An 11,215-nucleotide genomic window follows, 5' to 3' on the forward strand; every position below is an offset into this window, starting at 1 on the left:
TGACCATGGTAACTGTAGTACTGTAATAAACAATATGGTGCAGGTAATCATATCATTTACCTTTCCTCCTCTATCTCCTTCACTCTTTTTCCTATCCTGTCTTCCTCCTCTCCTTGCTCTCCACTGTCTAACACAAAACATTATGCTAATGCTATCCATGAAACATTCTAAATATATTTTCACACCACTTATTATAATGCCAAACCAAAATGGTAATCTACGCATAAATATTCTCAGAATTAATTGTGCATTCAGTTGAATATAATAATATTTTCAAAATAGTCCGTCCACTGCATGTTTACATGTGAAGGTTACCACGACAGTAGCTAAGCTAACCTGGCTTGAAAAGCCATTTGTGGTGATGTTGTGAATTCACCTGACATCTGCCTGCTTCTGTTTGTTTTCTCCAAAACTGGCACAAGCAAGTAGAAGGAGAAGGGAGATATGAAGCTGCTCTGTTGGCCAAAACAAGCGATTGAGACATCAACCGGTAGGCTCTGCTGCCCGGCCTTTCTTCTTTCTAAATTACTTTAACACACAATAAAAAACAGGGACATTTCCAGGGTTAGCTTCAGCCTGGGGACAGGCCACCAAAAATGTGGGCTGTCCCCAGAAAACGGGGACATTTGGTCACCCTATAACCTAATAAAACCCTGATACGTCGCCTCATCTGGAACACTGCTCTGACTCTGCTCTATAAATACCTCCATGAAACACTCCTGAAGCCTGAGATTAGCAGCCTGCTGCAGCCACACTACGGGTCTTTATTCCACTGCCTTCAGAGAGGAACGGAACTGAACTACAAAAAGGAGAAATGTGTAGTAGCCTAGTAGTAGTAGTAGTAGTAGTAGTAGTAGTAGTAGTAGTAGTAGTAGTAGTAGTAGTAGTAGTAGTAGTAGTAGTAGTAGTAGTAGTAGCAGTAGTAGCAGTAGTAGTAGTAGTAGTAGTAGTAGGCGTAGTAGTAGTAGTAGTAGTAGTAGTAGTAGTAGTAGTAGTAGTAGTAGTAGTAGTAGTAGTAGTAGTAGTAGTAGTAGTAGTAGTAGTAGTAGTAGTAGTAGTAGTAGTAGTAATAGTAATACTGAGCTACTCTTCATCCCTGGGAAAGCCTGCCCTCTCCAAGACTTCTCCATCACAGTGGAGAACTCTACTGTAACCCCCTCCCTGACAGCCAAGAACCTTGGAGTGATCCTGGACAACCGACAATCCTGTGCAGAGAACATTGCAGCAACAGCACGTTCCTGCAGATTCTTCCTTTACAACATCAGAAGGATACGACCATTCCTCACCAGAGAAGCAGCGCAACTCTTGACCCAGGCACTGGTCAGCTCCCGCCTTGATTACTGCAACGTACTCCTGGCCGGGCTCCCCGCCACCGCCATCAGACCTCTGCAGCTCATCCAGAAAGCTGCTGCCTGTCTGGCGTTCAACGTCCCCAAATGTTCTCATGTCACCCCTCTCCTTCGCACCCTGCACTGGCTCCTGATAGCAGCTCGCATCAGATTCAAGACCCTGGTGCTTGCCTACCAGGCAGCTAAGGGGACAGCCCCTGCCTACTTGCAGGCAATGGTCACCCCCCAAACTTCAGCCCGTTCCCTCCGCTCCTCCACCTCTGCTGGCCGACTGGCCCCACCACCTCTACACCTACATGGCAGTCGCACTGCCCGATAGGGATGCTCCGATCTGGATTTTTGGGGCCGATACCGATCACCGAATTTGTTTCCTCAAGATCAACCGATACCGATACCGATTTTAAAAAAAATACATAACTGTAGGCCTACTGACTGGATAGCCTACATATTTTTTGCTTTTTAGACAAAAGTTTTGAAGTTTTCCATTAGGCACCAAGCAAACGCAGACCCATTTTTATGGCATAGTAAAGGTCTGGCCTATCACCCAGTTAGGGCCTGAAGCCCAAGTCAGTCGATATGGCTGTATAAAAGACATCATAAACGTGGCCTTCATGGTTTACATACTGTTACGTCCTCCTATGTTTTCTGTTCAGTTATCTGTCTTCCCCAGGGAAAAAAAAAAAAAAAAAAAAAGATCGGTTTTTGCGATCGGCCATTTTTGCCGATCACCGATCGAGTCATTTGGAGTGAAATCGGCCGATTTAAATCGATGGCCGATAAATCGGAGCATCCCTACTGCCCGATCACGTCTCTTCACTACACTGGCTCCCCTCTGGTGGAATGAGCTTCCCACGGCTGTCAGAATTGCAGAGTCACTACCCATCTTCCGTCGGAGACTGAAGACCCATCTCTTCAGGTTACACCTTAACTGCTACTCCTGAGACATCCACTACCCCCCAGCACTGCGTCTCCTGAGACACCCGCTTTTCCCCTTTACTGTGTCCCCTATGACTGACGTTTTCCTTCTATCACTGACTGCCAATGGCCCCTGGCCTGAGCTAGATTACTCTTCCTGATACGACTGGTGGATTGATGATTCACTTGCTTAGTCAAATGTATTGATTGTAAGTCGCTTTGGAATAAGGCGTCTGCTAAATGCCAAATATGTAAATGTGAAAATGTAATAGTAATAGTAGTAGTAGTAGTAGTATAGTAGTGGTAATAATAGCAGTAGTAGTATAGCAGTATTAGTAGTTAGTAATTTAAAACTAATTAGAATAGCCTACATAATGTGACGTATTTTTGTAAATTGTGTAAAACATAAATTAGGCTAAGTCAAGGTTGCACTACTTTGTTGAAAAAACACTTTCATTAAATTATTCATAACTGTGTCAAGATTATTTGAAGGTTTCCAAAATAAAACAATTAGTAGGTTAATTGTTACTGGTGTAATACAATTGGTTATGAGAGATAAGGACTATACATGCTTAAATGGGTTAACTGTGTGTGTGTGTGTGTGTGTGTGTGTGTGTGTTTTTCTCATCCCTGTATTAACTTGTATAGGAAGCATTAGGTCAGATGCCGCCATTGGTGTGGGAATGGGTGTGTGAATGGGTGAATGAGAGGCCGTTGTAAAGCGCTTTGGAGCAGCGTTGGAGCAGCAAAAAAGGCGCTATATAAGTGCAGTCCATTTACCATTTACCATTTAGATGTTAGTGTAGGCCCCACAGTAGCACAATATGATTATCCAATCACAGAGCAGCGATACAGCATGTTGGTGATATGTCATGTGGAGAGGCCACCTCAGGTCATCTCTGTCCTACACTGGTCCACTAGAAACCTGCAGCTCGGCCTAAGGAAAGAGATGAATAGCAGCTAGTGTAGACAGACAGACAGCTAGTGTAGACAGACAGACAGCTAGTGTACAGACAGACGGCTAGTGTAGACAGACAGACAGTGTACAGATAGACAGCTAGAGTAGACAGATAGCTAGAGTACAGACAGACAGCTAGTGTACAGACAGACAGCGAATATAAAGGCAGACAGCTAGTTTACAGACAGACAGACAGCTAGTGTACAGACAGACAGACAGCTAGTGAAGACAGACAGCTAGTGTACAGGTGGACCTTGAATCACACACACACACACACACACGCACGCACGCACACGCACACATGAATGTAGTCGTCCCGCCGTGGTTAGGTGACAGGATGAGGTCCAGCAGCAGTTCTGCTGCTCAAATGTTTTAATAATTAAATCATTGTTTGATTAGTTGACAAAACAACCGTTGCTTATTGGTCGGCCACGCGGTGCTGGGAGTGGCGGCCCGCTAGACATCTCTGAGACCTTCGCTACAGCGGCTGTGTGTTACACATGATGAACAGTCTGGTCATGGAGCTCTATGGAGAACAGCCTGGTCATGGCGCTCTATGGAGAACAGCCTGGTCATGGTGCACTATGCAGAACAGCCTGGTCATGGTGCCCTATGCAGGACAGCCTGGTCATGGTGCCCTATGCAGGACAACCTGGTCATGGAGGTCTATGGAGAACAGCCTGGTCATGTTGCACTATGGAGAACAGCCTGGTCATGTTGCACTATGGAGAACAGCCTGGTCATGTTGCACTATGGAGAACAGCCTGGTCATGTTGTACTATGGCAGCGTTTCCCAAACTGTGGGGCGCGCCCCCCTAGTGGGGCGCGGGGGTACTGCAGGGGGGGCGCAGAAATAAAATAATAATAATAAAAAAAAAAAAACTGTGGGAATACTGCTGCCTTTTGCAACATCGTACATGTGTGAGATAGGCTTTTCTGCTGTTGCTGCTATCAAAAGCAAATACAGGTCGAAGTTGAACATTGAGAATGAACTGAGAGTGGCAGTCTCAAAACAACAACCCCGCTTTGAGAAGATTTGCAAGGCAAAGCAAGCACACACAAGTCATTGATCGTAATTGTGATAGGAATGTGTAGAGTAAGAATAGTGATGCAGTAGAAATTAGTTAATGTTGATATGTTGAATATTTCAGTGGCACAGGATCATTTGCCAAGCACTTATGTTCCTTTTCAACCCATAATAAAATATACAACTATAGTTGGATATATGTGTCTTGTTATTATTAGAAGAGAAAATGTAATGTTTGTACAACTTTATACAATTAATTATATCAATCTAGGTGGGGACCGGGTTAGGGGGGGCTCGAAAATATTTCCAATTACCCAAGGGGGGCCTGATTGAAAAAGGTTGGGAACCGCTGCACTATGGAGAACAGCCTGGTCATGGTGGTCTATGCAGAACAGCCTGGTCATGTTCAGTGCTGAACCATCATCTCCCTGTCCAGTGAGAGTCAGGTGGTACGAGGGGGGGGGGGGGGCGTTCAGCTAGACCTACTGTAATAACTCGGCTATAACTACTGTTAGAATAGAACTAGGCTATAACTACTGTTATAACTAGGCTATAACTACCGTTGTAACTACTGTTTTAGCTAAGCTACAACTACTGTTTTAACGCATCATTCGGAGGTGACAGACTGAAGGTCCAACACTCTGAACTAGACTTGATATAAACACACCACACACACACACACACACACACACACACACACACACACACACACACACACACACACTTGAAAAGTTCTATGGAAGTCTTCATTATATCCATTTCAATGATTCTGGTTGCATTTAGGTCACAGAGAGCTAAAGGCACTTCTTCCAGACAGACAGACAGACAGACATGCTGAATAACCATAACCCCCTCCCCCCAACACCCTAAGGGTCACGACCCCAGGGGATCCAGTCCACAAATCTCTCCAAAGGCACCCCCCCCCCACTTCCCCCTCCACCTGCCCCCCCTCCTCCTCCTCCCGAAGAACTCTGTTATGTCTGGGTTCTAGAATGTACTCATGCATAGGCTGTCTGGGTTCTAGAATGCACTCATGCATATAGGCTGTCACTGTCTGTGTGACATGCGCGGGACAGTGACATTCTTATCCATCTGTCAGACACTGGAATGCTGTTGTCGTCTGGTCTCGAGCGCTCGATACGGTAGCATGCATGGCACGCTCCGAACCAATACGGTCCTTGACCCTCGAGAGCAGCACAGTTGACCATCCAGTTCACGACCATGCATACATACATCCACTGTCTCTCTGTCTCAATGCATACATCCACTGTCTCTCTGTCTCAATGCATACATACATCCACTGTCTCTCTGTCTCAATGCATAGTGCATACATACATCCACTGTCTCTCTGGAAAAGCACCATTGGAGGAGCGAGACCATACGACCCCGATTCGGGGACCCGGAATAAAACGGTTGTCGTCATACCTTCCTGTCAGCCGCGCGCGTACGTGTCTGTCCGGTCTCTCTCTTTCTCCCGTTATCCTTCCGGTTATCCTTCCGGTTGCCCTGGCTCACTCCTTCATTTCTCTCGGTCTCGTTTTTATCCCAAGACCGTCTCGGAACAGAGCTGCGCGATTTTAGCGTTTCCAAAACAGATCATGTGAATATGTGTTCAGCCAATGGGCGGACAGATGTGAAATGTGTTCAGCCAATGGGCGGACAGCGCTGGCTCTTTAACCACGCCCCCCATCCCCTCGTCTCTGGTTCCACGCCGCGCCTGTCAAGTCGGTACTACGGAGCCTGTCATGGTCTCCATGGCAACACAGAGAGGATTTTAACCCTTGCCTGGATCTGATTGGTTGATGAGTTTGGTATGTAGCCCCAGAATTATAATGAGCAAAATAACACCATGTACGCATGCGTCACAAGCTCTCTAGGGGAGTGGGAATACTTATAATTAATAATAATAATTATTTTATTTTATTTTATATTTTTTATTTTTTTATTTTATACATTTGTTTATTTTATTAATAAAATTAATAGAAACATATGGATCAATTTAATGTTGTTGTTAATGAGCAGGAAGTCGCTGGGACAACAGTTCGACCAGTGCGGGACGTTATTATCTTATTATCTTTATTAGCGGTGGGGGATGTGATGTACTACAATTAATGCAAATATATTCGGGGGGGGCGGGGGGAGGACGTGTGTGTGTGTGTGTGCGTGTGTGTGTGTGTGTGTGCGTGTGTGTGTGTGTGTGTGTGTGTGTGTGTGTGTGCGTGCGTGTGTGTGTGTGTGTGTGTGTGTGTGTGCAGGCAGCTAGAGCATGGAAACGAGGGTTGGGATCAGGGACAGTTCTGATTGGTCGAAGGTGTAATGGGCTAATGGGAGTGTGTAGCTACTGTATGCAATTCAATTTGAGAGGTTTTGTTATCAAGGCCATGTGAAGGAGGAGGGGAGGTAGTTTAGCTCGGTGTGTGTGTGTGTGTGTGTGTGTGTGTGTGTGTGTCTGTGGTGTGTGTGTGTGTGTGTGTGTGTGTGTGTATGTGTGTGTGTGTGTGTGTGTGTGTGTGTGTGTGGGGCATCATCAGACTCCTTTGAATCCTCAGAGCGCCTCATCAGATTACACACCCACCACCATCTTATTCTCATTAACCTATAAATTAAAAAAAATCATGAATCTCATTTGCTATATAAATATATAAATGAATCTCCTGCAGCAACTGTTCATTGTTACAATTTGAGCAATTAATCGGAGGTTCAAATGCTTAGAAGCATATTCAGCACAGCAACACAGCATTTGATTGGAATGAAAACAATTTTCCCTTTTCTAATGAAAGGCATGTTCTCTCACTTTGAGGAGTTCTGCCGTGGCCCCGTAGGGACCGTCTCTGCCTGGATCTGAAACACATTGTCCTTTTGTCTTATTCTGAACCATTCTTCAAAGCCGCACACACAGAGAGAGAGAAACCCCTCTATGGTAATAATGTAATAAGCACCGCTATGCTAATGTCCTAGAGAGGCCCCCAGCCGGTAATATGAGCAGGAACTGTATTCATCGGCGTGCAAATACTGAATAATTGATATCAGAATATGACTTGTGTCTGTTCGGACGCTGAGTTCATGATCCGGTCTTTCATAGCCCCCCTGACACCTGGCTTCCAGGACCAGAGCAAGCAGGACGTTTCGGTAACCTGCTATTCCCTGTAGACCCGTTACAGCCTGGCGGACAGCAGATGAGGCTGACTCTGTTTACACCGTGGCACGAGTCGCATGTAATGGAGCGTGTATTTATTCATGAATATCTTAATGAAATATTAATTATGACCCCACACACACACACACACCACCCCTTGTCCTTTGTCTCTCCAGTAACACCATGAGCTGAGTATGCAAGCTGTCAGCGTATCACTATACAGAGGAATGCTGTTGGCTTTTGATACTAATACTAACCCATGAAGAGACTTGGTTGTTAAGTCACACACTGATCATGAAACTGGGAGAGAGTGTCTGTAGACTCTACAGTGTGTGGTAGGCTCTGAAATTACAAGTACATCCATGTGTGTTTGGCTTGTTTAATAAGTGTTGTTGTTGTTGTTGTTGTTGTTGTTGTTGTTGTGTGTTGCATCTCTTCAGGTTACACCTTAACTGCTCCTCCTGAGACATCTTCTGCCCCTCACCACTACGTCTCCTAAAGACACCCGCTTTCCCCTCTACTGTGTCCCTAAGAACTGCTATTGCCCCCCTTGTACTGTTTCTCTGTTTCTCCAGTGTAAAACAAAAAACAAAACAAAAAACAACAACAACAACTAGGTTTTAGAAGAAGGTGATAGAAGAAGGTTTTTCCTTCTATCAATGGCCCCCGGGCCTGAGCTGGATTACTCTTCCTGCTACGACTGGTGGATTGATGATTCACATGCTTAGTATTCAAATGTATTGATTGTACGTCGCTTTGGAATAGGGCGTCTGCTAAATGCCAAAAATGTAAATGTAAATGTAAAAATGTTGTGTGTAGATGTGTGTTTTGGTGTTTCTGTTCTATGAAGTCTGTCCGACTGAGGGACTCATCCCTCCTCTCCTCCATCATCCAGAGTTAAGAGTCTCTCAGAGTCGCCAACGGAGGATATTGAATCAGTTTATAACTTATTAAAACCCTGGAAATGAGATCCATAGATCACAGTCTCTGAAAACACAACACCGCCACTTGGTGACAGGAAAAGGAAGCACTAGCCAGTGGGAGATAGCACTCTCAAAGGATGTTACATTCTGCATGAAAAAAACAAATAAAACGAAAACACAAAAAAATCTGTTTTGAAATGTAAAATCTGCATGATAACATTCACTGTCCAGACCGAATCTCTGCCTCTCATTGAGTCTGTCTCTCTCACACAGTCACAGTCACAATCACACTCACACACCCAACTGACAATGTAATTCATATTAGTTTTACATACCATCATTTACAGCCTACAGAATTATTGTTCTACTGCCTATTGTCTTTTTAAACTATGTTTGCTTATATATTGGTGTTTAATGTTTATTACACTGTTGTTTTGTATTATATTGTTTGTTTATTTCTTTATGTCCTATGCACCAACCACACCAAGTCAATTTCCTGTAGGTGCAAATATACGTGGAAATAAAAAGAATTCAGATTCATACAGAACCTCAAGTTAATACCTCAACAAAGTTAATACCTCAAGTGAATATTCAATTCCGCCCACATGTTGTTGCTGAGCTGAGCTGTGACTTCATGAGGCCCATGGCTGACCATTAGATCCACAGATCTGAAGCCCAGTTGTGAATTCAATTATAAACCTGAGAGCCTGAGAGCCTGGGAGGCTTGGGGAGGCTGGGGAGGCCTGGGGAGGCTAGGAGGCTGAATCATCCATCCATCCCTTTTCCAAGAAAAGAGAAAACAGGCGATGTGAAACCTCATGACAGTCCAGCGGTCCAGAGGAAGGAAGCTAATGGCTTCATAGCATTAGAGCATCAGGTGATGGAGGGAATGAGAGAGGGAGTGTTGTAGATGACTAAACTATCTGTGGGAGCGGTCAGAAATGACAGGGATCCTGCTACTTCTTTCTTCCATCGCTGCTTCTGCTCTCTTTTCTTTCCATCTTGCTCTTATCCCTTCTTTCATAGTTGACCTCTGGACTCTGGTCTGCACTCTGCTGTGTCCGATGCTGGCTGGAACGTCTCCTGGAGTTCAGAGAGTTCAGGATGACAGTTGTCAACGGGGTCAAGCAGGCCCTGATCGCGACCACAGAGAAGACAGCCTTAGTGAGAGATAAGGGGCCTTATGACACAGAGGTAAGCTGCGTTTATGTTTTGTTATCATACAAGCATGTATTCACGCTTATGTTCTCCTGTTATGATGAGGTGATACCAGAATGAAGTCTAGCAACAGCTAAGGCGTAGTGACTTGGCATGGCGAGACTTCAACGTCTTGAAAGACGTGATTCTTATCTTCAGCTTTGTCATTGCGATCCCTAGCAATAACAGTCCAAACTATTTTCTAGGTTTTGGAGTGGATACATACACTGTTGTATTGGCTTCAGCTTTGTCATTGTGATCCCTAGCAATAACAGTCCAAACTATTTTCTAGGTTTTGGAGTGGATACATAATAATAATAATAATAATAATAATAATAATAATACATTTATTTTATAAGGCACTCAAGGTCGCCGTACAACAAATTTAAAAACAGTTGCAAAATTCAAAATACAGAGAAATACACAGTATAAACATAGCTAGCAGCAGAGCAGCACGGGAACAGTAAATCAACGGGGATACGCCTGCGTAAACAAGTGAGCTTTGAGGTGAGTTTTGAATGTGGAGATTGAATCAATGTTCCTGATGTACACATACACTGTTGTGTTGGCTAATGTACTGTAGGCCAACACCCAGATGAATAAAAAGGTATTTATAGTGTTTTATTGGATGAGTAGATTAACATGATATGAACACGTGGAGGCAGTGCCCATGCTGCAAGTCTGCTGTCGCAGCAGAAGACAAAGATCACTGTGTTGACGGAAGAAGGTCACGGTTCGTATGACGGCCACATGCCAGCGTAATACAATGATGAAATAATATGTATTTCTTGGTATCAATAATGACCTTCCAGAAATTATTTATTTGTATCAGTTAGTATGGCCTTCCATTTAGATCAACATTTCTCAGAGTTGCTTGGTCTTCATAAAGTAAGGAAAGGTAGAATGATTTGCTTCAAATTGGTTTCTTTAATTGTACCTGATCCGGGACGCTTTGAAGGCCATTTTGAAAAGGTGGCCATTGCTCAACTGTAAGATAAACGCTTCTGGGCAAGGAAGAATTTGGCCATCTCCCCTCTCCTCTCCTGCCAGTACATGTCAGGCTGTCCTCCTTTCTGCCAGGAGAGTCAAGGCCGCTACAGACAAGCAGATGGCAGGAACACATTGCCTGGTGATATGCTGTTGTTACCCTGATAGAGATGGACCTGATTGAATGGTGATGATGGTGTTGAGGTGGTGATGATGAAGGCGGTGATGATGATGATGATGATGAAGGCGGTGATGATGATGATAAAGGGCTTGTTAATGATGGAGGAGGAATGAGTCCTAAGAATGTGACAAACTATAAACTCTATCAGGAGAACACAACACCTCTGATCGTGAGAAACGTTGCTGCCATCACTCACACAACATGGCAACCGACCAACCGCCACCCCTGTCACTCACCTCCGGGTCCCACAGCCACAGACCAGGCTGAGCCAGGGATGCCCATGTTCTCTGGGAGCTGATTGGGTGAGAGGGTGGGCGGAGTGGCTGAAAGGCCGGTGTGAGGTGATCCGACACGTGTTTGATATCGTTCCTGATTCCGTTCCATGCATCACAATGAGCCCGTCCTCTGATTTCTACCTCAACCAGCCTCCCCTGGTCTCCTCTCTGGCCCATAGGGCAGTAGAACTGAGACATCCCTATCAGTGTGGAGATGATAGATGATGGCTGTTGCCTGAGGATGGTTGTCAATTGATCATGTATTAT

General features: G+C 44.7%; 1 protein-coding gene across 1 annotated transcript in view; it reads right to left on the reverse strand.

The window, feature by feature from the left end:
* The window catches only part of phc2b (polyhomeotic homolog 2b), a gene marked incomplete at both ends in the record, with an annotated part of 50,158 nt that extends 39,203 nt beyond the window's left edge, over positions 1–10,955 (reverse strand). The window contains 2 exons of the mRNA XM_080545800.1: positions 9,340–9,391; positions 10,910–10,955. Coding sequence (XP_080401926.1) covers positions 9,340–9,391; positions 10,910–10,955 — 98 coding nt within the window. The remainder of the gene's footprint in view (positions 1–9,339; positions 9,392–10,909) is intronic.
* Between the last annotated feature and the right edge of the window lie 260 nt (positions 10,956–11,215).

This window comes from Nansenia antarctica (genome assembly GCF_963989245.1).
Source record: "Nansenia antarctica genome assembly, chromosome: 15".
Classification (NCBI taxonomy): Eukaryota; Metazoa; Chordata; class Actinopteri; order Argentiniformes; family Microstomatidae; genus Nansenia; species Nansenia antarctica.